The sequence below is a fragment of the Camelus dromedarius genome, chromosome 7 (assembly GCF_036321535.1).
Source record: "Camelus dromedarius isolate mCamDro1 chromosome 7, mCamDro1.pat, whole genome shotgun sequence".
Lineage (NCBI taxonomy): Eukaryota > Metazoa > Chordata > Mammalia > Artiodactyla > Camelidae > Camelus > Camelus dromedarius.
In genome coordinates, this window is record NC_087442.1 from 439,170 (window position 1) to 467,072 (window position 27,903).

Sequence of the window (27,903 nt, forward strand, 5' to 3'; positions counted from 1 at the left end):
GTGGGAGGTCCCCGGTGCCACAAGCAGACAGTGTCCAGGGCGTGGGTCCCAAGGAGACGGCGGGGCTGCGTCTGGCTAGACATGACACCCATGTCAGGGAGGGGAGGGCGTGGGCTGAGGTTGGGGAGCCCACCGCACTGTGTGCCCGGCCTGCAGCCCAGCAAGTTCGGAGAAGGGGAAGGACACTCGTGGGGAGTTCCTGTGAGCTGGGGACACAGTTCCCACCTTGTCATGTTGCTGGGGAGCCTGAACACGGTGAGGGTGCTGCAGCCTGCGTGCTGGGGGTGGGCTTTGGTGAGCGCTGGTGGAGGACTTAGCACCTGCCAGGGTCGGGCCCCCAGTGGTTGGTCTGGGACCTAAGTGCTTGGAGCACCAAGGAGCCTGCAGGGGGGCAGGCAGGGGGGGTGACTGGGAGGATGTGGTCTCCAAAGGATGACCCCAGGGAGGAGCAGGGGCAGTGAGGGCTGTGCATGGCCAGTGGTCAGGAAGGGAGGAAGGCAGAGGTGGGTCTGCACAGCCCGACCCGGGCCCCAGTGGTGTGAGTCCCAGGGGGTGACAGCCCTGCTGGGGCCTCTGCCTGTGTCTCCTGACCCCTTTCAGAGGCTGTGATCTCCCCAGGGCCTCGAGGCTGCACTCGTCTCCATGAAAACCCCTAGAAGCCTGGCATTGGGAGGGCATGTCTGTGCTTTGGCAGAGGTGGGTCCTGAGCAGGGCTGGGTCTGGGCCTGCAGGCCGCGTGGAGGCGGGGGTGGGCCGCGTGCAGCAGGGATGTTGCTGCGGGGCCCTGAGAAGCCGCAGGTTTCAGCCCGCAGAGGTGTGGGGCGGGATGAAAGACCGGGTGTCAGGGTGGGGCCCCAGGGCACCAGGTCTCTGGGATGCCCCCTGGAGGTCCCCTGGAGCCGTGACCTCTGGCTCGGGGGCAGGCCGGGAGGTGGATACCAGAGCCCGGGGAGCAGCGCGGAGCGAGTGGCAGAGGTGGGGGCGTTTTGGACAAAGCAGTAGCACGCGTAAATGGGGCATGAAGTCCCTGTGATGCACTGAATTACGCTCAGTGATGACTGAGCCCTGCGCCTGTTGGCCGCACGTCCCTGAGGCAAGGCCCGGCCCGGCGGGAGGGGTGGAGGAGCCCCTCTCTCCTTCCTAAACCCAGAGGGGCCTGGGGGCTGGGAGCTGCAAGTCGGCCTGGCTCTGGGCCCCTGTGGGGCCATCTCTTGTCCAGGCGCTGCCTTCTGTGGTGGCCGCTGCCTGCAGTCCTGCTCCACGCTGGACGCCCGGTTTCCAAAGTAGCTAAGCCTTGGCCTCTGGACCATGTCCTGGGAAGGGCGTTCCTTCCACCGCGGGGTGTCCTTTGCCTGGATGCCCTGCCCTGCAGCAACCAGAGCCTGGCCTGGGAAGGCCGAGGGCCGCCCCTCCCAGTCCAGGGTGGTGGTTGGTCTGATGGTTTCCTGTAAGGTCCTCGTGGGTCACATGCCACTGGGCAGTCTCTGCGGAGGCTGCGGACAGCAGGTGTCGGTCAGCTCTCACGGTCAAGGATGCGGGGTCCTTGCACCGGTCCTCTCTCGTCTGCTCAGATCTCCTGGTGTGAACTGGGCTTGCCTGCTGGCTCCTGCTCTTGGTGCTCAGGAGCTCCCCAGCTGATAGAGGACCCTGCCCTGCCGTCATCCCCGCACGGCCTGCGCACAGGGGCGGGAGCCGGTGGGAGAAGCTGCTGGGGCAGAGTGGGGAGTGGAGAGGGCCGGTGAGGTCTTTGACCCTGAACTGAGGCTGAAGGCAGGAGTTCTTCCCGGGGTTCAGTGGGGAGATCCCGGGGATGAGGTGTGCGGAAGCCTGGAGGCCGGGTGCGGGAGCGGGCAGGGGCCACAGACCCAGATGAAGGGGCCCTTCGGCTTTTTGCGGAAGGGATGGACCCATCGCTGGGGTCCTCATCGCTGGACACAGCTCACTGGGCGTCATGGAGAGTCTCTGTGGCCTCAGAGAGAACGGCTGGAAGGGAAGTGGCTCACACTCGGGGACGAAGCAGGAACCACGAAGGCCAGAGGTGGCGGGCTGGGGTCGCGAGAGGAGGTGCGGCCAGTGTGGACGGGGCGGTGTCAGCAAGTGTGGCAGGTGGGGGGCCGCTGGCCAGAGGCCTCGTGCAGCCGGGTGATGTGTCTGGAGCAGCAGGGGCCCTGGGAGAGTGTGGCTGTGTACACAGGGCTCACTGCTGGCGGGCCGTCCCCGCGGAGGGTCTGCCGTCTGCGGTGTGGGTGAGGGAGAGCAGAGGAGGCGGCTCTGCAGGGATCTGCATCGAAGAAGAGGCTGGAGCATCTTAGACACCTGACGAAAAATTAACCCGACATTCTCTGCTGTCCCCAAGTCCCAGCCAACTCTTGTCAGCCTTTTGACTTGAGAAGAAATGAGTTGAAAATCATGTATCAGTTGCATGTGTCACGCTGGTAAGAGTCTCTGCAAACTGCATGTGGCCTCATGTCCATGAGAGGAGGGCTCTCGTGGGAGGTGGCGGGCGGCCCAGCGCCCCAGTTCTCGCACGTGCCACCAGGCAGCTTCTCCTCGCTGAGCCGTCTCTGAAAAGGAGCCTCTGATTGTGTTGATCTACTCAGGAGTCTCTCCTGTCCCCTCTCCTCCGCATTTTTTTTTAGGAACATGATTGTTTCTCCTACGTGGAATTTTGGTGATTTTCGCCCCATGGGGGATTTTCTGATGTCTGTGAGGCTTTGCTATTACAGCAGGAAAGAGGGTGGAGCTGGAAGAGGGAGTTACAGTGGATGCAAAGAAGGGCAGACTTTTCTTTTTGTGATGAAATCCTGGAAAAGATAAAATAACCTCAGCCTGTGAGAATCAGACAGAGACACAGCGGTGGGGAGGGGGCGGTTTGGGGGCCTGCGCTGTTCGCGGGGCGAGACGTTGAGCGGTGGCTCACGTATTCACATGTGCACTTGGTGACTGTTCTTCGAGCACCTGCTGTGCGTGGGGTGCATGAGGTAACCCCGGACGTCCTGGCTGTTCTTTGTCACGGGGCTGCAGGGAATCTGAGGGGGAGAAGCTAGAATACAGTCAGAAGACTGAAGATGTGCCCAGTGTCCCTCAGAGGGCCAGGCCCGGAGGACGGCCCCTCGCGCGCATAGGATGGGGCAGGCTCACCGCGTGTCCTCCGCACGCAGGGGAGGCCCTGGTGTGTTCCTGGTGGGACACCGTCACCAAGTGAGACACGCAGATCCTCCTCCCTTAGTGGCTTCTGGGGACAGAACACTGTATTTCACTCGTGTTTATCTGTGTCTTTAATTCAAGGCCCACGGAGGACCTTGAATAAACCCTTGCTGGGTGGAATCACGATTTCAGATGCACTCATTGCTCTTGGCACTCCACGAGGCCCAGAGCGCGGCCCCACTGTTTCTCCCGTGCAGACCTGCAGACAGACCCACTGGCATGTCACCTTCATTTGGCGTGCTTGGCCACCCAGGGCCTCCGGCTGCCCTGCCGACCCCAGAGGAAGACAAGCCTCGTCGGTGTCCGGCTGCCTGCTGGACCGTGGCTGGCGCCTGCATTTCCCTGTCACATGTGGTCAGCAGAGCCTGAAACACGGACCTAGATGAGGCCTTGGAGGCCAGGAGGACGGAGAGGAAATCTTGAGGTGGATTTCTACCCGCTCGCCATTCTGGCCCCGCTTTCTGTGCAGCCTGAGCTCTTGTTCTGGTTACCTGGACCTTTGAGCTCCGGTCAGTAGGAAGGGGAGGTGGGTTGGACGCTGAGGCCCCGGTCGGCCTGAACGAACCCCAGAGTTGGCTCACTGGTGGTGGGGATGGGGCGGGGAGACAGCTGGAGAGGGGTCCCCAGGCCTGCACCCCAGGACCAAACAGCCTCATGGCACGGAAAGGAGGTTCCCGGGTCCATGTGCTGCAGTTGTGACCAGAGGTGCTGTTACCCAGTGCTGGACGTGGCCCCGGGACCAGTGTGGGGCCCCAGGACCCTGCCTGCCCCACCGCAACCCATGGCCCAGGCCCCTCCTCCCGCCCGGCACCGCCCGGCACCCTGCAGCGTCCGGCCCTTGTAGGCTGACTGGCAGTGGCTGCGGCAGCGATAGCGGTGGCTGCCATGTGGGACGCTGCCCAGTGTCTGTGTCACTTGTTACCCCGCGTTCTCCACATTCACAGCTGAAACCCCGGGCTCAGAGTTCGGGGTCTTGGGGCCCCTTCCTCTCTCCCAGCTGCTCCTTTCCTTTCGACCCCCGCCCCCACCCGGCCCTGCCTTTCCCACTCACGGCCTGGCTTGGAAACGGCCGCCTGGGCCAGGGCCTACCCAGGAACATGCACTTTGCAGTGAGTGTGCTTCTGTTCCTTAGCTTAGGGCATTTTTCTTTCAATTATTACTTTTTTTTTAAATGCTGGGAGGCTGTGGATGCCTCTTGTAGCCAACAGGGTGACTCGGACATCACAGAGGTGTCCATTGTGCATAATTGAATGTCACACTTCTGGGGGAAGAATGGAACTGGCCCCTGAAGATAATTCCCCATGGCGTGTGAGCACCAGGCTTTGCATCTGCCTTGGCGGCTCAGGGTGTGTGTTCAATGTGCCAGGGGTCCTGTCACCTGGCCTGTCTGGGGCCATCGTGTCTGTGTGGCTCAGCTGAGCCACTGCTCCCCCTGAGCTCGTTTGGGAGACCCTGCTAGACTGGCTTGTGGGGAACCTGGTCCGGGGCACCTGCATTGCTGGGAGCTTTTTGGAAATGAGGGTCTCAGGCCCACCCACACCCCCTGAGTCAGGAGCCGGGTGGGCCCAGCCACCACGGTTTAACCAGTCCTCTGGGTGCTCAGGGCCGAGAACTGCCGGGCAGGGTGGCTGTGTGGGTGATGCTGGTCCTGCTGTACACCTGGGTCTCGTTTACTGTTTCCCAGTGAGGGGTGGGCAGCAGAGAGCTGCATCTTGAGAATTGTGGCAAATGTCGTCTGCTGGGTCCTTCTTTGGAGGAGAGCGTGGCCCTTGGCAGCATCGAGGATTCTGAGAATCTCGCAGAGAAGAAACCTGTGGAATTCTAGCTCAGAGTTTTCAGTGAGTGGGGCTCATTAACACCCCTCTTGTCCTGGGGACATCGTTGCCAGCCAGCCCTGCTCCTTCCTGAGGTGACTTTCACTGTGATACAGTTTTCAGTCGTTTTTCTTTGTTGTTCTGTGTTTAATCTGGGGCTGCAGTGAGAGCAGGACGCACAAGCCACGGACGAGGGTGGAGACAACTCCCGCTCAGGTGCACCCTGGATCCCCTCTCCAGACCCACCGGCCTCGTCCTCGGCAGGTCTGGGTGTCCCCGGCTCTTCAGACTCAGTGTCAGGAGAGGACAGCGCTCACTCCAGGTGTGGACAAGGACTCCCGAACTGCAAACGCTCCTTCTTGTCTCATCATTGAAAAACAAGCCCAGAAAGTCATCTAAGAAAACACTTGATGTTTTTGAGCTTATGGTGTGAGAATTCTAAACCTCAAGCCCAGATATTCTTGCCTTTTTACTCCTGATCAAATGACAGTTATGTTTAAACATATACCTGCCTTCAGACTGAACCTAACAAACTCATGAATGTTAGTTGACATGATTTTTCTTTCATAGCTAATACAAAATAACTCAAATATGGCATTGAAATTTGGGATAATAATGAATGTGGATCCAGAAAATGGATCATAAAGAGTTTAATTTACTTGACGATACAGTCTTTAATAGTGTGCAGGTTCAAAATCCTAGACGAAAATTACACGCACTGTGCTTCTGCTTCTCGCTGGAAATGCAGAAACTTGGGATCGCATCAGCATCCGGGCTGGTTCACGGGCAGGAAAGTTCCGGAATTACGTGCTCTGTCACGTGATGATGGCAAAGAAGGACAGATTTCCTAAGGAGGGTCCTGAGACTGTGGGCCCTGTGCGTCAGGAGTGGCTGAGAAACTGTGACCCAGTTTTCCTCCTTCATCTGAGACCACGGCTAAGGCAGCCCAGCTCTGCCCCAAATGCTCAAGCCACGTCTTGTGCACCCCTGTGGGAGGCGGGGCCTGTGGCACACGTGCGCGTACCCCTGCGGGAGGCGGGGCCTGTGGCACACGTGCGCTCATCCCAGTCCTCCTGTGCGCCTGGTCTCTACCATGTCACATTGCCATGCTGTCCTTTCACGGGAGTGGCTGAGTTTGGCCCAGTTCAGGCCTGTCGCGAGTTTTGGGGTCTTAGGGGTCCCATTTCTTTCTCCTAACGGAGTGCTTGAATCCTCAGCATTTGACATTCAAGACTTCTCATTAAATATCTTTTCAGAGGTTTTCTTTAACTCCGTATCTATGGAAACAAGCTTAGAAATGCTTTCTTAATCCAAAAGAATAATTCAACAAATGTCCTTTTTTTGAAGATACCATTGCATTTCAGAAAATTGAGGACAGAAGGCCAGGAGACAATTGAAATACCACTCAGAGCTCACCTGGCTGAGGTGGAGGACTCCAGCAAAGCAGGACCGCGTGGTGCTAATGTTACCCGACACGGGCTCCAGGGCCCCAGGCCGGCGCTGAGAAGGCAGCAGAGGTGCGCAGCAGCCTGTCCCTCTGCGGCGGGGACGGGCCTGTGCAAGCGCTGTCTCTCCTCCTGGGTGGTCCTGGGGCGGGGCAGCCCCCACTCCTCCTCCTATCACTGTCCCCCCCCTTTCCCTTCTGTCTCTGAAATCTCAGTCACGGCTTTGCTCTATGGTCTTGTCGCCCAGATGTGCGGCAGGTTCGGCTGCTCCCGGCTCTAGAAGCACATGGCCTCGGGGCGGCTGCTCTGCAATCTCTTGCTTGCTCTTCCAGGTCTTGTTCCATGAGAAGTGGGTTTCTGATGTGAACGTGGTTTTCTGTTCCTGCTTGGACACCCCACCCTGAGGCGCATTTTTGCGTGGATCTGACGGAAATGTTCAGAAGCAGCACATGGGTGCAGGGGCCAGGACGTGTGGTCTGTGCTTGGGGCCAGGTTGAGGGCCCGGTGGTGGGTGGAGCGTCCACCCGTTCCCAGCTGGGATGGACGGCAGCTCTGCGTACCCCCTCAGAACAGGAGGAACGAGGACAGCTCTGAAGAGACGCCGCCTCCAGTCCTACACCGCCCCACGCTTTGCCAGTGTGGTTCCTAGGAAAGAAGATAATTAATGTAATTATTAATGTAATTCCCCAGCACTTCAGGTTTTCAGCCCCTTAGAGTTTTCCACTGGGGAGAGACACAGAAAGTGCCTACGCTGAGAATCCCCGTGTGGACTTTGGTGTTGAAACCCAGACACCAGGCGTGCAGTGGAGGCTCATGGCACAGTTGCTTTCTCCCGAGGCTGAGAGGAGACAGGCGGGTGCACAGAATCCCTGCCATAGATGGCCGTGGGTGTGAGGGTCCTGGGCCACTGTGCCCCAGGCGTCTGGTGGGGTCTGGGAGGGGACAGCTGGCCCCGTGGGAGAGGTGACACTTGTGTCACCTAACTGTGCCTTAGTCGTTTAAGTCACGACGTCTGCTGCCTTCCCTGTGCATGAGCTGTGGTGTAAAATGCCTTCTCGGAGGCACTGCATGTCCGTCCCGAGAGGATGCTCTGTCCGTGTGCCCGGGGCGGCGGGGCCAAGGGAAACTTCTCTGCGGGGAGAGTGAGCATTCGGCTGGGGCAGCTGCTCGTGGCCTCCGGACGGCAGGCGTGGGCTTGGTGGAGATGGCAGTGTTCACTGGGTGCGGGGTCTGGGTGAACAGGTGACCACCGTCTCTGATGTTGCCTGATATCAGCCGATGCTGATTCGTCTGATGCTGGCTCCGTTCAGCTGGGCCTTATGGACCTCCGGGAGACAGGATTCACATGGGTCCAGAACCACCTGGGCAGAGCGAGGCTGGGCCTTCAGCCTCCCCCTGCAGCAGGTGGGAGGCGGCTGCAGCATACACTTTTCTGGTCTTTGAGGGGTGGCCCCTGTCACCTGGGGAGCCCAGCTGTCACGGTGGAGGAGGGGGCCTGTCACCCCTGCCCCAGACCTCGGCTCTGCAGTGAGGGCCCCTCCTGCTGCCCAGCGGGGTGTCAGACTGGGACAGGGGACGGGGTCTGGAAAGTGGGCAGCCCCGAGAGGAGGGTGGACACCTGGGCTCCAAAATGCCATGTACCATGACCTGGCTTCGATGCCGCTTCTCAGAGAAACGAGAGAAAAGCAAGCCGGCCTTGTGACATGGGGTGGCCTCCTCGCGTCTGGGGCCGGAGGAGAACCCCTTTGGGAACCGGGAGCTGTTTCCTCACCTGGGCATCACCCAGCGTACCGAGCCCCTGCCCTGGGTCAGAGGGCCCAACCGACGTGGGCAGGAGCCGCGAGGGTCCCCAGTGCGGGAATCAAGTTCAGCTCAGGTCTGAGGGGTCCTGGGTCCCTGAGCCGCAGAGCTGTCCCCGCCCCGTGATGGAGGAGGCTGCACTCGGGACCCACGCACAAGGTGACACTTCTCCAGCGTCTGCCCTGAGCCGAGCCGAGCCGGCCGCCTACCCTGGGCGGGGCTCCGGGGCCCCAGCCTTCAGAGGGGCCTTGCCCCACCTTCCGTTTTCTGCAGGGCAGAAGGCGCAGAGTCTGGGCACCTCCGGCGCAGCTCCCCCGGGCCTCCCTCCCTGCTTGCTGGGCTGGGAGCTGCTCCGGGGTTCCCGGCTCTGGGGCACGTGTGGGCTGGAGCAGAGCGCCGGGCTGTCTTCTTAGGGAAGGAGCCTGTGGGTGCGGGGGCTCTCGGGGCAGCGACCCTCCCTCCGTCCTTCCCTCCAGATGGCAGGTCTCTTCTCTCCTTCCCACGAATCTGCTCCGCGCAGGACAGTGGGGCAGGTGGACGGGCGGGGCTGGAAGGTGCAGCTCCACCAGATGAGAGTCCGCAGGCCTCCTCCCGCCTCTCTCTGCTCAGGTGACCGTGGTGAACACACACCCCTCGGCCTGGAGCAGCGTGGAATAGGGAGGGGGGCACATTGGGGACAGAGTCTGGCTGTGGGCGTGTTATTCACCTCTGAGTTCTGGTTTCCTTGCCTGTGAAACTCCCGTCAGTGCGTGGTGGGGACTGGACGCGATGTAACAGGTCGGTGTTCAGCTGATGCCAGCCTGGGAGTGAAACTCTGTCATTACATTGTGTGGCCCGGGAGAAGAGGACTAGAGACAGAGTAAGGGAAATCCCGATGAGAAGCCCTGTTTGTGGAAAGTCACTGTGGGAAGCGGAGCATGCCTGTCACCGTGGCTGGGTGGCCCGCGCACGCGGGCTCCCTGGAGTTCTATTTGCTCCGAGGCTGAGCCGCTCTCAGCTTTAACAAAACTGAGGAGGACACTCTCGGTTCCTCAGAATCTTCTCCTGATTTGTGGTCTGTCTGAGAGGGAAGCTGTTCCATTTTTTGGTGAGAGAATCCATTTCAGGCTCATTTTTTCTTACAGTTTTTAGTCACAAAACCTTTCCGTTACATTAGTTGACATGTGTTAAGTAGTTAGTGGCTCTGTTCTCGGCACTTTTGCAAAAGCCCCAAGGAAGGGGAGGGAGTCACTTTGATTCTGGCTGGGCAGCTGAAGAGACCAGCCCCAGGAGGGAAGCCAGTCGCCTGGGCTCGGCCGGAGCACGGGGCGGGGGGTCGGTGGGGCTGGGGCCCTGGCCGCCCCAGCAGAGTCATGGCTCGGGGGGCCGCCAGGAGTGAAGGGTGGGGTCCCTGGGGGTTCCCACTGTAAAACACACACCCTTTGTAAGCGTCTCCTGGGAGCCAAGGCTCTGAGAGGAGGGCAGCCGGGCTCCTCTCGGGACGGCTGGACCTGCTGTAACTCCCAACAGCACCAGGAAGAGGCCGCAAGGCGGGGCCCAGGCACTGCATGGCATTCTGCGGAGGTCAAGGGGAGGCAGGATTCAGGCTAAAAAGTTCAGTGTGAGTGTGTGTGAGCTTGTGTCTGTGAGTGTGTGAGAGAGTGTGTCTGTGCACACGAGTGTGTGTGAGTGTATATGAGTGTGTGTGTGAGCGTGTGAGTGTGTGAGTGTGTGAGCACACGTCTGTGTATCTGAGCGCATGCATGTCCTGGAGCCAGGGGGAGACCTGTGGGTGTCAGGAGTGAGGGGTTTTGGACATGTCTCCTTGCCTTGATGGTCAGGGTAGACCACACCCTTCCAGCGAGGAACCTGGGTCTGAGCCCTGGGCCCAGGAGGCTCAGGGTGGGTGGCGGCTGTGGGCTTCCTCCGAGGGCTTCACTCTTGCCTTCAGAGCCACAAGTGGGCCCATTGGCCCAAGGGGGCAGCGTGAGCAGGTGACTGCCTGGTGGGGGGAGGGCGGTGCCGAGGTGGGGAAGGTGGTGTGTCCGATCAGGCTCTGTCAGACCGAGGTCTTTCTTTCTCTTGATGACTTGAGGCTGATACTCAAAATGAAAGGTGGTCTTTCTTAATTTTAGAGCAAATAACCACGCAAGTGTACTAGCAGTCAGGTTAGCACGTGGCCCGCGGGGACGAGGGCACAGGGAGACCGCTCACGCTCCTGAGTCTGGGGCAGTTCTGTCCCCATCAGAGTCCCTCCTGGTTCTGGGACGATGTTTGCTTTGGCATCTTCTGCGGGCCCTGGCTCCGTGCCTTCCTGACACAGGTCTGCCCAAGGGCATGAGTGCTTCAGTGCGAAGGATTTCAGAGCAGCTCCCTGACGCGGGAGTCAATGACTGCAAACTCTGTGGCGACCTGGCGCGACTGTCCTCTTTCGCTCATCTATTTACTCCTCAGCACCTGCTGTTCGCCAGACATGGGGGCACCACTCAGGAAACGGTGGAGGTTAAAAAGGTAGCTTTGTGTGGCCCCTAACCTTGAGAATCTCATGTTCAGGGAAGTTGTGCCCTTAAGTGGACATCACAACACAGTGTGGAGATTCCTACAGCAGGTGCTGGACAGAGCCAGTCGCTAGTCTGGTCATGGGAGAGTCCATGGGGGACGTTCAAGTTGGGTCTCAGAGGGTGGCTAGGGGCTTTCTCAGTTGGAGAAACAGGAGTGCAGGCATGATGCTTTGGAAGGAGTGTGTCTCAGTGTTGCCGGAAGGCATGTGTGTTCAGAAGGCACCTACTCGGGTCCATCCGTGGCCCTCACTGGGCAACCCTGGCACGTTGGCTGTCCACGCCCTGCCGAGGCTGCGTCTTCTCTGTCCTTTCCCTGTGTTGAAGATGCACTTGAACGTGGGGCAGGTGGGCCGCCTCCTCTGACCTGCCCTGCCCCTCCTGGTGGCTCAGTGCGTTTGGCACCCCTCCCCACGCCTGCCTTCTCTGGTGGCGGTGCAGGCCAGCCGTCCACGTCAGGATGCAGACAGGGACTGTCAGGGTGTTGGAGGGAAGGCCCCAGGATGCCACCCTGGAGGTGATGCCCACAAAGTGCCGTGGGTCTGGCCATCTGGGAGCACGCCAGGAGGTGTCGACAGAATGGCCCACCCCCCGTGCTCCCTCTGCAGCTCCCCTGGAAGACCCCTCGGGCAGGTGGACCCTCCCGTTGCCAGAGGAACGGGATGATCGTGGTCCTCCTCCATTGGAGAGGCCGGTCCTGTGGTTACTCCTCTCACAACTGGAGCCGGATGATCCAGCACCACCTCAAGGAAGCCAAATCCAGAGCCTCTGCGGGTCTGCGTGTTCCTAAGGACTCAGGAGCCAGCAGAGGCCGTGGCCCCGGCGGGCGCACTGCTCCCCGGGAGGTGCTGACCCTTTCTCCCCTGCTTCTCCTCCCAGGCTGCCTATTCGAGGACCAGCTGTGCGGCCCGACGGAGACCTGCGTGAATGGTAAGTGGGCCCAGCCACACACAGCTGGGGGTCTGGGCCCGCCTCTGCCCTGCCCACTCACGGCCACCCCTGGGGTGGCTCCATGAGCAGATGGGAGGTTCTGGGTGAGTTTTGTTTTGTTTTTGATGCTTCTGGAGAGCTTCGTGGAGCTGAAAGTTCTCTGGGTATTATTAAAAGGAGAGAAAATGGAAAATCAGTGGAACTGAGACAGGCCCTTTCTGGAGACGTTTGTGTCTGTGTGTCTGCATCTGCGTCTGTCCCTGTAGCCTGGGGTTTTCGGGTGATTTGTGAGGAGCCCTGTGACAGTGGGTGGTGGGGTCTGGTGTCCTGCCCCGCCGCCCACCCTTGCCCCCTGGCTCCAGGTCTGCTCTTGGGCAGCAGCAGGCTCTCCATCCTGTGGGCCCCGTTTTCCTTTCTTGTTAGCTGGAGAAGACTCTGGTGCTTTGTGTTTTCAGGGAGGGCTCGTCACCCACAGTGTGGGGCCTGAAGTGTCTGAGCGGGGCAGCCCCCGGGCCCGGACTCTGGAGGGCAGGCACCTCTGCTTCTCTCATGGGGCTTCGCTCAGGGGGCCAGACCCATGGTGCTCTGAAATGACAAGCAGAAGACCCCACGACCACGACACACATGGCCCTTCACATGTCGATGGGGGTTAGTCTGATCACACGCTGGGAAGGCAGTCCAGCTGGTCTGCACTCAGGACCTCAGGCTGTGGGTTCTCCCCTCCTGTAGCGCCTGGCTCCATGGGTTTGGGGGTGGGTTTGGCCCCTGCCTGCATCCTGCCCGCAGTACTTAGCACCTGCCCAGGCCCCCTGGCTCTGTGCATGGGGGTATGGGTGGAGCCCACCTGCCAGGACTCATGGGCCCCTAGGACCTTCTGTCCAGCCTAGTGAGGCCCTTGGGGTGAAAGGTGCCTCTGCCCGACCTCCTTGACTAGCTCGCCCTCGCTGGGCCCCCACGGGATGCTGTTTGAGGGTCTGAAGGCCAGAGACCAGGCACAGCAAACATCCGTGGTGAGTAAGTCCTGTGCCGGTGTGGATTTCAGGGCCAGGAGCAGCTGTGTGTCTGTGTCCCCACAGCTCGCCTGCCCGGGGGATGCTGCTGGCAGGCGGGTGGCTCTGTTGTGTTTTTTCATTTTGGGGGAGAATTCTGTGTAGGTTGTGACAAGCAGTGGCCTGGACTGGAGGAAAGTACAGCAGAGGCTCGGCGATCCAAGGTCACCAGGCTTGTGGCCGCCGCGTGGCTGGCCAGCCTGGGCGCCTCCATCGCGTCCACCCACCGTTGGCCTCTCGCTGGCCCTGCAACCCCGGGTCAGGACTGCACTCGTGCAGCTTTTATTTAGAGGCAGCTTTTAAAACATAATTTTATTAAAAAAAATGTCACCTGCCCTGACTCGGTGAAACCTGATTGTGAAGGAAACAGGTGTGTGTGTTCCATTGAATCAGAGATGAGGGTGGTGCTGTCAGAATAAAGGCCAAAGCTCTGTCTCCCACTCCGTCCTTGACAAAACTCCCGCCTGGGGGTCGTGCCCTTTCTCAGAGGCTTCCCGTCCCTGGCCTCAGCCCGCCTCCCTGGCGTGGAGTCACTGTAACGTCGTGTAAGAGAATGGCTGCAGGCTCTGTGGAAGGGGAAGGCAGTCCAGGTGTAAATATCAACACGCGGGCCCTGGGCCTGGAGGCAGACGGAGTCTGATGCTGCCTCCGGTGCAGTTAGGGCCCCCCTGGGATGTGGCAGAGCTGGCCTGCAGGAGTGCGTAGTGCTGGCCTGGCCCTGTGGTCACTGCTGGTGGCTGCGGGCTGAGCCTGGCGGCGGGTGGGCTGGGCTGGGCTGAGTGGCCCGCAGCCGCTCAAGGCCATGAGGGGGCCACTGCATGGAGTCCAGAAGGCTCAGTGGTCGGACAGAGGGCTCCTCTCTCTCCTCCCCGCCTTTTCTTGGCATACAGGTAGAAGTGTGTAATCCTACTAACCTTGTGTGTGTTTTCAAAAAACCCAATGGACCTTGTTAACCACAAGTAAAAGTAGACTATTTGTGTGGGATAAGATATTTTATAAAGAAAAGTCAAAAGATAAACAGACTTACCACCTTGCACATATTAGGACAGCTACTATGTGAAAAACCAGAAAATTACAAGTGTTGGTGAGGACGTGGAGAAACTGGAACCCTCATGTGCTGTTGGTGCGAATGTAAAATGGTGCAGCTGCTGTGGAAAACAGTACGGTGGTTCCTCAAAAAATTAAAAATACGGTTACCACAGGATCCGGAAATTCCGCTTCTGGGCATGTACTCAGGAGAATGGAAGGGACTAAAGAGATATTTCTACATCACGTTCACAGCAGTGTTATTCACAGTAGCCAGGAAGCCACCCACACAGTCACTGACATGAACGGAAAGCAAAACGTGGTCCATCCATACGATAGAACATTATTCAGCCTTAAAAAGGAGGGAAATTCTGACACCTGCTGCAACAGGGATGAACCCTGAGAGAGATATGTAAGTGGAATAAACCAGGCATAAAAGGATTGATAATGGATGATTCCTCTCATGAGGCCCCTGGAGGAGACAGAACGTAGGACAGGGGGGCTGGGGGCTGGGGAGGGGGTGGGGAGTTGTGTTTAGCGGGGACAGAGTTTCAGTTTGGAAAGATGAGAAAGCTCTGAAGATGATGGTGATGTCTGCACAGCCGTGTGGATGTTCTTAGTGCCACTGAGCTGTGCACCTGAAGATGGTTAATATGCTGCATTTTACGTATATTTTACCACAATTATGAAAAAGGTAAGCAGCCTGGGGAAACCGCTAGCAACATGGCAGACCGAGGGCTTGTCTTCTTCATTACAAAGAGCTCCTACAGTGATAAGAACAGGCAAAGAGTTCCGCAGAAAGGCGCCTGAGGACGTGAACAGTGATTCACAAGAGCAGGTAGACAGCCTGTGTGGCTCTGGAGCTACTGGGGCTGCAGCCATGTTGCAGAAAAATGTGTTACAGTTCGGTGTTACAGCTCAGTTGTGACAGCAACCTGGATCCCGGCGAGAGACCAAGCAGCACTCAGAGAGCTGGAGAACTCAGGTTTATTATACCAACAGGCCCAGAGGAGTTAACACTTCAAGCTCTGGACCCCGTCTGTAGGGTTACACAGGCCTTTTATAGGCTGCCAATTTTACACTTTGCAACATCATATGCAAATAAAGTACAACAGGAGTTGACCAACCAGGAATAAGCTTTGTAGAAATAGACCAATCAGGAGTAAGCTCCATGCAAATGAAGTACTACAAATGGACCAATCAGAAGTTAGGGAAGTGGACCAATCAGAAGTGAGAGTAATAACCAATCAGGAGTGAAGGAAATAACCAAGCGGCAGTGAGCTCAGGGAACCAATAGAATTTTAGGGGCAAGTAAGCCTTTCAGAGGCAGAAAGTGAGATAGAGCCTCTGGGCCAGGGAACCGGATGGTGCCATCACGAGAGCAGCGGCCCTGCCTGGGGGCCCTGCCGGTTTTTTTATGGGGCTTCCCGCGTCAGTCATAAACCCTGCCGGTCAGGCAGCCCAGAGGTAAAAAGGCGAGGGACGTGCGGTGCTGGAGAGGAGGCAGGGAGTGGGCGCCGCACTTGCTGGTCCGGGTGTGAGCCCTGACACTCTTTCAGCATGCAACCTGCAAACACCTATCACGTGAAAAAGCCTGTGATTTGACTTACTTTTGAGATTCACGTGTAGACAAAAGCAAAGGCATCTGACAAACCCAGTCACACCTGCAGACCCACTGATGTGGGGGCGGTTTCATCACCTACGGCGGGTCCACGGCGGGAAAGCGGTGAAGCTGCTTAAAATGAGCTAAATGTCTATTTCCTCGGCAGGAAAACGCGGCGCAGTGGCCCTCGTGGACCTCACTTTCTGTGTGCATCTCCCTCCCTGCACGACCAGGGAGGAGGTGTGGGGGGACCCCTGGTGTCTTTTGGAGACAGTCTGCAGAGGGTGTACACTGACGTGTAAATGTCTTTGTATTGATTCATTTATGGAAGTGGTCTTGTCTTCCTTCTGTAATAAAACTAACCTAATAAAGACATTTCAGAGTCTGGTGAGCTGATTTGGAAAGGCAGGTCTGGTTAAGGCCTGCTGCCTGGGGCGCTGACCGTACAGGCCAGGACTTCAGCCCCAACACAGGGGCAGCCCTGGGGGAGCCACCAGGCCCCATTCTGGCTGCAGATGGAAGCTTCTTGTGAAGAAGATAGAAGATGTCTTGGGTGTCTGAGGTGGGTGGGCAGGAGGACAGATGGTACCAGGAACGTGGTCTCCAGGGTGGGTTAGCACGGGCAGGTCACTGGACAAGAAACTGGGCGCAGAACAGCCCCGACGTCCAGTGATGGACACTCACGGGGGCGGGGGTGGAGGGAGCACAGGCCGGGGCTGGGGAAGGGACAGCAGCCTCTTCCAGGAAACGGCACCTGTCACCACGGCAAGAGCCTCGCTGGCCCCTGTGGGGGGGTTGGGAGTGTCTCTGAATTGGGAAGAGGCCTGGGGTCAGGTCTCAGGCCAGCCGCTGCGTCTTTCTTGACTCGGCCCTTCCAGGGTCTCAGGTGTATGACTGCCGGTCATCAGCTGTAAGGCTCTGGGCTCCCAGCGTGGGAAGGAGCCACCCTCTGTCCCTCCCTCCCTCCCTCCCTCCGTCTCTCCCTCCGTCTCTCCCTCCCTCCCTCTGCCCCTCCCCCTCCCTCCTCCCTCTGTCTCTCCCTCCCTCCCTCTGTCCTTCCCTCCCTCTCTCCCTCCGTCCCTCCCTCCGTCCTTCCCTTCCTCCCTGTGTCCCTCCCTCCCTCCGTCCGTCCATCCCTCCATCCCTCTGTCCCCCATCCCTCCTCCCCGCCTTGTCCTTTTCCTCCCTAAGGCCTCTTGAGGTCTGAAGGAAGCAGGCCAAATCAGTACTTCTGTGGGAAGTGCTCAGAACATTTTTTTCATCTTCGTGTTTGGTGATCATGAGCTGGGCTTGTCAGCTGTTGGCTGTGACCTGCCCGGGCACCCGGCACACCACAGCGGATCTGATAAACAGACCTGATCTGCTTTATTGCACTGGAAAAAATAGAATAACAAGAAGCTTTAATTTGACAACTGGGAGACTGTGAAAAAGTACAGTCAGCTTGAAAAGGAGATTAGGCAGCGGCAATAAAATCAGCGCGGTATGAATGATGGGCCGGCCGGAGCGCCGGGGAAGGCCCGTGTGGTCCGGACGTCTGGAGGCCGCCGGCCGTGGAGACCTGCTCTCGCCGCGGCTGGCTCTGCGGGCGGGCACGGCGGGGGCGGTTCCAGACCCTCCAGCTCCTAAGGCTAGTGGGCTTTCCATGGAATGGTTTTACAAAACCAGCTTTATGATAACCGTTTTCACCACTTTTTAGGAAGACGGTGGTCCTGTTTTGGCCACTGTGGTTTGGGTAGTGAAAGCCACGCTGTGGAGTTACTGGGTCGCTGGTTCTCGACTTGGCAGTAATATCCTGGCTGGGCTTCTCGACTCTGCGGAGGTGGAGTCTGGCTGTAGTTTTTTCCGGATAAGTCACAGGTTCACGACGCTACGAATGTCGCATAATGATGTTGACGTCGTGGCCGTTGAAGGAGGGGCCACGTTCTGATGGCTTTAATCTTCACCAGTGAGGCTTTCCTGGGCAGTTCCGGGTCCAGAAGCGCACTCTTGGGCGCCACAGTGTGGGATCTGCGTGTCGGCCTCCTCCCGAGGCCCTGGGGCGTGTTGGGAAGTGGCGGCCATGGGCCGTCGCCTCCTCCTGTCCATGTCCCCAGCGGCGCTCCCGGGCTGCTGTGGTGAACACACACGAGGCCAGCCACGTGGCGTCGAAGGAGCAGGACGGGACTCAGGACTCGTGGGGCGGCCTCGGGGGCCGGTTCCCTCGACAAGGTCCTGAGTCCTGGGAGAAGCCGTGCCCCTGTCTGCTGTCTGCCCAGTGGTGCGGCCCACGGTTTCTCCCGTGTCCCGGGGGCCTGTTTGTCTGAGGTCGGAGGCGGGCTCCTTTGAGGAAGCAGGGGCTTCTGCGGAGTCCTGGGCTGGCCAGGCCTTGTCTCTGTGTCCTCGGGTCTTGTGACATCCTGCCCTGTCCTGGGGGGGGGGGCTTGGGAAGACAGTGTGTCCCTGCCGCCTGGGGCAGCCTCGGGGGGTGGACCTTGAGTGGCTGACAGCCAGCAACGTCCCCGAGGGACCCGAGGGACGGCTCCATCCCCCGCAGCAGACGGACCCACGGACCTGCAGACAGATCCTGGGCTGGCTCAGTCGCTGCGCTGGGGGTGTCGTCCTCACGGCTGACCGGAGAGCAGGCAGGCGGGGTCTCCTGCCCTTTCACTGCATGGAAATCCTCTCCAAGCAGGGGCGCACTTGCCCGGGGGTGCTGGCTCTCCGAAAGCCCCCTGTGCCCCGGCCTCGTCGGCCGGGCCCTCCTCCGCCTGCCGGATCTGCAGGCCTTTCCTCCCACGTCTCTTGCCAAGCGAGACGGGCTCGTATTAAACTCCCTGAAAAGCAGAAAATGCGAGGAAAATAGAAGTCACTGCCTAGGGACAGCCTCACGTCTGTGGTAGCAGCTTAGAGCGTTTCTCCAGCCTTTTTGCCTCCACGTGTCTTGCACAGCTGTCATCATATTAAACCTACAGCCTGTTTCTGAGGTTTTCAGTCAACAACCCACCACCTGTGTTTTCTGACGCTGTTAACGGCTGTTCGCAAGTTTCCTTTTTAATGTCTGCCTAATACTCCAGTCATGAGAGTGTTACACAACTGTAAAAAAGCATTTTCGTGTTTTTAAATATTTGGGATATGCCCACTGTTGTTTAAATTAATGTAGGCACCGCCGCGAAGAAGAGCCTTGTGCTTGACGTTTTCAGTCGTGTTTTGGGTGGCTCTCCTAGAATACGTTCTCGTGACCAGACCCTGGGTCAGGGCTGTGGGCTTTGGAGGCATGTGACGCACGCTGGCACGTGCTCTTACTTGCGCTTCCACAGAATGCGTGGAAGGGGACACCTCGCTTCCCAGCCAAAGCATGGTCTTTTAAAAATCTTTGCAAATTGGCTTTCTGTTTTTATGTGTGGGTAGTTGATTATTACACCTTCGGAATTTATTTTTAGGACACACATCTGCTTTTGGACGACTTCCCATTAGAGTTATTGGCCATGGAATCAAATCCACTGTAAAACAACCTTAGACACCTGCCTTCCTAACATCAGGGTGTGTGTGGGGTTAACCAGGGTGCGTGTGGGGTTAATCAGGGTGCGTGTGGGATTAATTAGGGTGCGTGTGGGTGCATGTGGGATTAATCAGGGCACGTGTGGGATTAATCGGTTCGTGTGGGATTAATCAGGGTGTGTGTGGGATTAACCAGGGTGCATGTGGGGTTAATCGGGGTGCGTGTGGGATTAATCGGTGCGTGTGGGGTTAATCGGGGTGCGTGTGGGATTAGTCAGGGTGCGTGTGGGTGCGGGAGGGATTTCACCCAGACTCCCCCGTGGCCTGTCCCAGGAGGACATAATCTCTTTCTTGCCAGCATCACTTTGAAACACTTACACTTTTTTCTCTAATGGCCAGGATTGTTTGAGTTTCTTCTTTAAAGTTGTCCTTCTGGTGTGTGGCCCTCGGTCTCAGGGACCCCGTGCTCAGGAACCCAGTCCCCGCCGGCCACCCCACCGACCCTGCAGTGTCTTCCGTTTCTCTGGTTTTCATTCTCACAAGGGCCTGAGCCCCTGGCCAGTCCCGTCTCCCCTCCGCCCTCCTGCGTGGCACCGGCCACGACCCTGCCGTCCCCCAGGCCCGAGACGCCCAGCGTCCTCCGCCTGCAGGGCCACGTCTGGGCTCTGGGTTACGCATTAGAACTCAGTGAGTCAGCGTAGGAGTCTCACTGCTCACGTTTGCACCTGTTAAGTAGATCTTTACAAGTAAAGTCTTTGTTTTGTTTTTCCTAATTATAACTTGTAAAATCTGGAAAGAAAGAAAGAAAGGACCCAATAAGAATTACCCCAGAGGTGACATCACAGCTTGCTCTGCTTCTTCCATTCGAGCACATTTTCGTTCCTCTTTTTCTACAATTTCACACATGATGTTTGTTGTGCTCAAACTGTGCAGGTGAGCGCGCCACCTTGCTTGGGAAGTAGAGCAGTGTTGCTCCCCTTGGGCCCCTTCTGAGTTATTTTGATGAGAGAAGATGGCGGAAGTCTTATTATATAAAAGAGGGAAATATTAGTCCCTGGAGTATTTCCCCGCCTTTCTCTTTTTGGTTTATCACGTGTTGATTCAAAAACAGATCACACGGATAGTCCACGGACACGTTCTCATGAAGAGTGAACAGCGTGGGAAGACAGAATAATCAGGAAGTGGCGTGTTCGCCCCGTGTGCCCTCGCCCTGCCAGGGCTGCGGCTTTGACCCGCTGCTCTGTGCCCGTCCAGGCCTTTCCCCACGTGCGTTCCGGGGAGCGCGCCAGGCGCCTGCTGTGAGAAGATCTAGCCAGGAGCACGCCTGCCGGTCTGAGCCTCGGCACCGTGCTCGGTGACCGAGCCGTCTGTGTTGTCCAAGGCTGCTCTGCGTGCAGACCCTCCGCTGACAGGTGCGGGACGACGTCACTGGCATGACCGGGAGGCTCGTTCCAGTCCCAAATTCCAATCAGTCAAAACTAAAAGGGAATGGAAATTAATTACTGAGTTAAACGATGTGAGGCAGGGTTTAATTTGGCGTGTTAACCGGAAAGGAATGCAACACTGAGCCTCGTGTTAATGACTTGAGATGAGTTGAAATTGATTCAGCTCCATTTGAGCACAGGCTGCACGCACATGCTCACATGCACACACACGCACACGCGCACACACGCAGTGCATGCACACACCACACATACATGTGCACACGCCACCACACGTGCGCACACACATGCATATATGCACACACCATGCACACGCACATATACACACTTCACACATGTGCACGCTGCTCACGCACAAACACCTACACGCCACACATGTGCATGCACATGCACACACACACGTCTGGAAAGTAAGCAGGATGGCCGGCGACTGGGCTGTGAAGATTCCGTCTGCCCCCTGCCCGTCAGGAGTCTGGGGGACGCAGGGGAGCAGGAGCAGCTCCCCATCCCCCACCGTCCTCTTGCCCGGCTGTCCCCTGCACTTGGACCCAGAAGCCTGCATCCTGAAGTCACCTGCCTTCCATCCTCCCAGCCCTCAGGGTGATTGGCAGGTCACCAGGGGGAGCGGGCAGGGTAGCTGCTGGGTGAGGACCTCGCTCACTGTCCCTGCCCCGAATTTCTAGAGACACCGGCTGCTCCCCCTGCATCTGGGCTGGTGGTTGCTGGTGGGTCAGGGGGCCTTGTGTGTTGGAGGCTGATGACCCTCCTCCTTTGTGCCTTCCTGGGCGCCTGTGTCGGCGTCCTCGATGTGACCCTAGCATGGCCGTACCTGGGGTGGCTTTGCAACTAGAATCATCAGCACTGGAGAGTGATGGGTGGATGGCGTTGTTCTGAAAAAGCAGCAAGAGAAATACAAGTCCCAGCAAGTAAGAAGTGTGGTTTCAGAGCCAGGCTGTGGACTTCCCTCCATCATGGTGGTAAGGAAGCGACTCCTGAGGGCTGCTTTCTGCACAGTGTGGTTCTGAGCCCTCTGCTGCCCACACTCGTCCCCAGCTGACGTCCCGATGGTCCTCACGAAGCCTGTGTTGGAGCTCCCGCTGCTGGAACCTGTCCACAGTGAGCCGCGCTGGGCTTCCCGAGTGCCTGCGTGTCCTTGGAAATTCAGGTAGTGTTGGAAGCCCCTCAGCCCCGTCCCGCCCTCCCTGGGCACAGAGGCAGCCCGTCCATGGAGTGCAGTCAAACAGTCCGACTGGGGCCCTCGCCTGCCGGGCCTCTCCGGGGGCTCCGACAGGACACGTCCTTCCCTGGGGCCCCGCCTCCTCGTGTCCTCAGACAGCGGCCTGTGCGGAGTCTGCCTTCACCTGCACTGGGCCCTCCCCGCAGAGGAACTGGGGTGCCGGCGTGAGGAGGGTCGCTGTCTCCCTGCCAGACCTGGACTTTGCGGACAGCACCCCGTCAGGACGCACGTTTATTAAGATGCTCTCGAAATGTTATTTGGTCCTTTTCTCCCAGTTTCTAGATTGATTTATGAATTAGTTGAATTAATTCTTCAAAATCTCTCGTTGTGAAGACAGAAGGGCTGATGGACCGTCTACTGTGTGGAACCTGTTTGCCTGTTTCCTGTCTCGTCCAAACCAGAGCTGTTTAGAGTGTTTCCCTTGGGGACGTGAACTCCAGGCGCCGCTTGTGGACAGCATTTTCCGCAGGTTCCAGGGCTCCCGCCAGTGATCGCAACGCGTAGTAGCCTTTTGGTGAATGAGCAAGTTCCGTGTGTGGGTCCCACGCCCTGCGCCTCCTCCGCTTGGCTCAGGGTTCTGGGCAGACCAGGCGGAGCGGCCACGCCCACACCCACCTTTCTGGCCTGAGTCTGATACTCGTTTATGCTCAGTGTCGCTTTTGGTCGTACAATTACCGGATCTTGGTGTCTGCCTACGAATGTCAACAACGTAAAAGCAAAGAGACGTTCGGTTGTGCAGGAGTGACCAGGGCCTGAGTTGAGCCAGGTAGACCACACGAGAGCCAAGAAATGTCACTACTTGAGGTTTATGTTGGAGTGGTTTCTGCTTTGCAGATTTTTTCTTTTCCTTTCAAATGCTGAAAACGTCTGGTTTCTAAGATATTTATAGCAACCTGTTTGTTCTACATCAATATTTGGAACAACACTGATTTTCTTTCAGTTTATCCCTGTCGACTGTCAGGTAGTTGGATGGTGTGGGCGGTCTTTCGAAGCCGATACTGGGGTTTAATTAGCTCATTTCAAACCAGCCTAGACTTCCTGGGCCGACGACCGTGTCCTTCTGGGGGCCGTGTCTGGGATGTGCTTTTGCTCTTAGGACGCGCCCAGCGCTCTCACCCCGCCGTCCGGCTGCCATGGTGATGATGACTGTGGGGCTGGGTCCCGTCTGCAGGGCGGAGCGAGCCACCGTGGTCTGGCCGCAGGGCCTGGCTCTCTGTTCTCTGCTGCCCTTCCAGGCGTGGGCTCGAGCTCACCAGCCGTGGGGATGCCCGCACCCTGAAACAGCACCTTACGGAGACGGTTGTTTGGAGAGTGGGTGTGGGTTTGTGGCAGGAACAGTTTTAAAGTTTTAACATTTTTCATGGCTGCTGCTTCTCTGCTAGTAGGACTCAGGTTAGAACTGTGGCTGTGTGGAGAGAGAGCTGCTAAAGCCTCGTGGATTTTGGTCCATCCTGCGGGAGGCATTGGAGGAGGCTGGGCGCTGGCCCTGGGGGCCCGGGAGCTGATTTTCAGCCGTAGCCACGGGACTGCATGAGTGGTAGAACCAGCGGTGGGGCTGGTTACACCGCAGCCCAGGTGGTTTTCAGGGGTCCAGCCTGGCGTGGGCTGTTCTGGAGCACGCCCCAGTCTGTTCCCGGGCTTGGAGCCTCTGAGGGATCAACGTCTCCTTTGCCCCTGAATCGGCACTGACGGCAGCCGTGCGTTTGCGCTGGGTTGCGCCTCTCCGAGTGTTTTCGCACTTTATTTTGCTGTACTTCTGCAACAGCCCCAGACAGTTCTCACTTAACAGATGACAGACGCGGTCTCCTAGGAGGTAATCTGGGGGAAGCAGGATACAGTCCGATCTGGAACCACGGCCGACCTGCCCTTCCTCCAGCTGAGCCGCCCTTTGCCTCTCAGAGGTGCATGGATCGCGGTGGGTTTGCTGCTAAGACCCCTGGGACCCTGATTTGCCTCTGCTGAAGTCCTCACGGTGCTGGCAAGAGAGAGGACATGGTCGTTTACGGGTGAGACGGTGTGAGGTGAGAACCTCTGTGCTCCAAGCACCGGTGGGGCTGCAGGAACTAGCTGGTGACCGGGGGTCGCCTTTTTGCCCCCAAAATGGCTTTCAGGGATGGGATGAGCTAGGAGACCCTGCAGAAATCCTGGGGCCGGAGGACCCTGGACTGGCGGGCTCTAGGTTGCTCTCACCCATTAATAATAGGGAAATGACTTGTAGACGGCCCTCCCCTTCATCCACTTGGCTTGAACTCAGTCTTGTGAATGGGGTTTCAGACTTGTTCCAGCGTGGGAGAAACCCCCGCAGCTGGAAAATGGGTGACGCTGCGTGTGGATGGGACCCTCGGACGTCAGACTGCTGGCAAGCCCGTGGGCTCTTTGAGGGGCAGGGGCGTGGAGGAAGGCCGGCCTGTGGCACTCTCCGTCTCCAGAGGGAAGCTCGCCGGCTGCCTGCTGCCCCTCGCTGGAGAGCGCAGCTGCCCCCCAGGGCCCCGCTGCCAGGCTGGGCCGGAGGACCACTGCCTTCCTGTCACCGCCTCCAGTTTCAAAAAAAAGAAAAAGCTCTGTTTTTTGCTTAAAATAAAATGGATCCTCTGAGAGGATTGGGAGAGAAAGAGGAAGAAACACGTGATTGTCCGAAGGGGCTCAGGGTCAGGACCTGTGTGGGCGGGCCTCAGGCTCCCCAAAGCCGGCAGTGCTGGGCCCGCAGAAGTCAGCTCAGCTCAAGGTCAAGTGTCCAGTGTTTTGAACTGTGTAATGTGGCGAAGAGACTGGAAATAGCACAAGATTAATGGATACATTAAAATAGCGATCACGCAGGCTGCGGTCCAGATGTGGACTGGCCGTATCAAGTCTGACTGCCAGAGTGTTGAGACCTCCGGGGCCTGTCCCCACAGAGACCAGCCAGAGTGGGGGCGCTCGGGTCGCGCTCGGGTCCCACCCACCCCCTGAAGTGTTGTCGGGTCCCCAGGATGCCCTGGCTGCCTGGGGGGAGGGGGGCTCAGCTGGGTTTGGAGCAGACCCTCCCCGCCCCCGTGCCGTCTCTGCTCCTTAGGTTCTGTGTGGTGTGCGCTCAGGGCTGGGTGCCTCTCTGTCTGCACGACGCCCACTGTTATGCGGGGGCCTGACCTTGCTCTGCCCAGTGGTCATTGGCACCGTCCTTGCCTCGGCCCCCCTGGCCTGCACCTCCCGCCCCACCGTTTGTTCCTCTGCTGCTGGGTCCTGTCCCGTCGATGAACGGACGGTGTTCAGGTTGTTTTCAGGGTCTGGCTGCTGCAGGCTGGCTGCTCTGACCCCTGTGCTGGCCTGGGAGGCTGGCCCACCTCCTCGTGAGGGGCGGGTGGGCTTGTCTTGGGGCCCCTCCCTGGGAAGCTCCCTTGTGTTAGGTTACCTGAGATTCTGGTAAGACGCAGAAATATCAGAAATCAAAATAAATAAAAAATGGATTATCCTATCCACTGATGGGAAAACATGCCATCGTCTTTTCAAGCAGTCTGCTCCTGTCGGCCAGTCTTAGTTCTTCAGAAAATGGAGTACGTTTTCTGTCATTTTCCCAGGTGTTGAGACAGAAGGCTGTGACCTGGTCTGATCGTAACTTCCATGCAGACGGGGTCTCTTCCGTCTACTTTATCACCCTCCAGCGTGCCAGACCCTGATGACGGCAGGGAATTCCCCATTCCTTGTGCTTCCCTTTGGCTGGGTTTTCTCTCTCACTTGCCAAGCCGCCTGAACAAATGCCCTGTGGCCACTGTGGTGACCTGGTAGGATCCTGCCATCCTTCCCTGTCTCAGGGAACAGAAGTGCACTCCAGCATTAGCAGGACCCCTGCGGGTTGGGGGGCAGGGCCCAGTGGTCAGTCTCACGTGTCCAGTGCTCAGGTCGTCAACTCCAGCTGCTAGTCTGGCTCTGGCCAGGTGCGGACTTCAACTCAACCACTGCCTCACGAGACTCCTTCTGGCCGGGTGGGCTGGGGGTCGGGGCTGGGGTCCGGAGCTGCTGCACCAGCAGGGCTGGCGGGCTCCCCCCAGCCACAAAGTTGTATCGACAACGTGCACTTCTTTCTTCCTTAGAAGGAACCACAAAACAGCCAGACCCAAGGCTCATACTTTTTTGGGTCTGTTGCCCGTGGATTACCGTTTTCATGTGCTTAATCTGAAAGCCTGAGCCGCTGGTGTGCCCGCTGTGTGCGTTCGTTCCCTTTGTACACGCGTGTGCGCGTGAAGTCTGTGGCACGAACACTGGGCCGGAAGTCAGGAAACAGGGCTGTCCGGGCCCTGCCTTCTGTTTAAGCAGCTTTCCCACTTGAAGCGGCCGGTTTTCTCACCTGTGAAATGAGGAGCTCAGCTCTGTCCGGGGCTCACCCACCGTGGCTGCTCCTGAGAAGCGCCTGGAAGCTTTTAAACCATTGCTGGCCAGGCTGGCCCCGCAGGGTTGAATCAGAATCTGGGGGTGGGGGTGGGCTGGGCGTCAGTTTTCTTTCTTTTTCTTCTTTTCTTAAGCTTCTGAAGTGGCTGTAACGTGTTGTCATAGCTGAAAACCCCAGGGCCAGGAGGCTCTTGAGGCCCTTCCGCCCCTGCAGGTTCCCTGACGTCTGCGCTGAGAGCCAGCTGTGCTTTCTGCGGAAGCCAGAGGCACGGAGCGGAGCTCAGCTCCTCGTTACAGCTTGTCTGATCTGTTAGCCGGAGCACATTAGCATGAAGGATGTTCCTCTGTGGACGTGCAAATCAACGCGAATGACTGATCTGCCGTTTAAGGAACTGCAGATTGCAGCGCAGAACTGTCTCAGGTAAGCAGCCCCGGCCCCGCCGAGCGGCAGCGTCCTGCGCTTTGTCGCTGAGGGCGCCAGCCGGAGACGCAGAGGACTGGAAGCGCGGCAGTTATCGCCAGTGCCTGCACAGGCTTCACAGCGCGTGGGACGTTTCACACGCTTTCTCACTTGAACCAGAAGCTCTAGGCCCCCCGGCCTGGCTGCCTGGGAAGCTGTGGTTTCGTCAGAGAAACAGGCTGGGGAGGTGGGGACACGGGAGTGTAAACAGCTCGCGACAACCCAACCTCACCCAGCGAGGCAAGATCCAGCGGGGCGCCCAAGTCTTCGGCAGCAGAATCACCTGAGTTCTGTGGCCACGTGCAGAGAGGACATGGAGTCTGCTTTGCTTCGTGGGTCCTCTCGTCCCTGCCAGATGCATCAGGCAGCGGAGGGACCACCGGGAGGAGGGGAGGGATCTGGGTTCCAGGTCTGTGCATGGGTCCCCAGGCGAGCAGCCTCGCATGTGAGCCCATGGGCGCTCGACGCTGCAGGTGAGGGGGTCAGGGACCACGTCCAAGGCCAGCACTGCGTGGCGAGGGACTGGGTCTTAGCGAGTGTCTCCTGGAGGCTGTTGGACACACACTTTTAGGGCAGCATCCGGTGTGGGCGTCTGTCACCGACCTGGACAGTGGTTATTGTGCGTATGGCTTGTGGTCTGTCTGCTCCTGGACATGAGCTGCCCGGGCAGGGGCTTGACTGCTGGATGGTTGGTGTTTCTGGCGTCTACACTGTGCCCACCGCAGACCAGGTCAAAGGAGATGCCAGTATTTACCTCACATTTATGAGACAAGGGGTTTTAAAGTTTCCCTCAATTAACTTTATCAAGGTAACTCATAAACATGGTTTTAAATAGTCAGTTGACACGAGGTTCCAACAGAAGTGGCAGACCTCCCCCACCCCTCTCAGGCTGCCATCCTGTCTGAGGTCCGTCCTGTCCAGGAGGGAGGCCAGATCCCTGTGCCCTTCCTGGGCCTGCATGGAGCCCTCGCATCGGAGCGCAGCCTCTGGCCCCCGCAGCATAAGCACTTGTAGCCCCGCAGGCTTCGTGGGTAGCGAGGTCCTCTCGGACCCCTTGGCTACTGTGGGGGCCCAGCTGGCGCTGTGGGAATTCCTGGATGGGGCTTTCTCGGCCAGAGGTCAGGGACACTGGACTGGAGCACAGCCTTTGATGAGGGAGGGGAAGGGCGGTGTCTTCCGGCGGAGACGGAAGCACAGCCACGCTAGGGGAGGTGGGCGGGTTGGGGTGGGTACAGACGGGCAGCAGGCATCCCAGCGAGGGCACCATGAGGCCAGAAGGCTGTCCACTGCCCAAGGAGGTGGGAGACTCCTGTTTCAGTTCCTCCCTGATTCGAGGAGGGTTGTGGATGGGCTTCTTAAAGTCAGCAGGTAAGAAGGGCAGGTGTGGGGACAGGTGATGTGCTGAGGTGTGTCAGACCACGTGGGGAGTCTGCCCAGCGCTGCCCCACGTGCCGAGGTGGCCTGTGTCCGGAAGCCTGGCCCTCTTTCCTTCCTCAGGGCTGGCTCACACTCGG

General features: G+C 58.3%; 1 protein-coding gene across 2 annotated transcripts in view; it reads left to right on the plus strand.

Annotated features, from left to right (window-relative positions):
• The window catches only part of PTPRN2 (protein tyrosine phosphatase receptor type N2), a 519,628-nt gene that overhangs the window by 28,039 nt on the left and 463,686 nt on the right, over positions 1-27,903 (plus strand). For both annotated transcript variants that reach the window (XM_064487140.1, XM_064487141.1), the window contains exon 2: positions 11,683-11,733. In XM_064487140.1, coding sequence (XP_064343210.1) covers positions 11,683-11,733 — 51 coding nt within the window. The remainder of the gene's footprint in view (positions 1-11,682; positions 11,734-27,903) is intronic.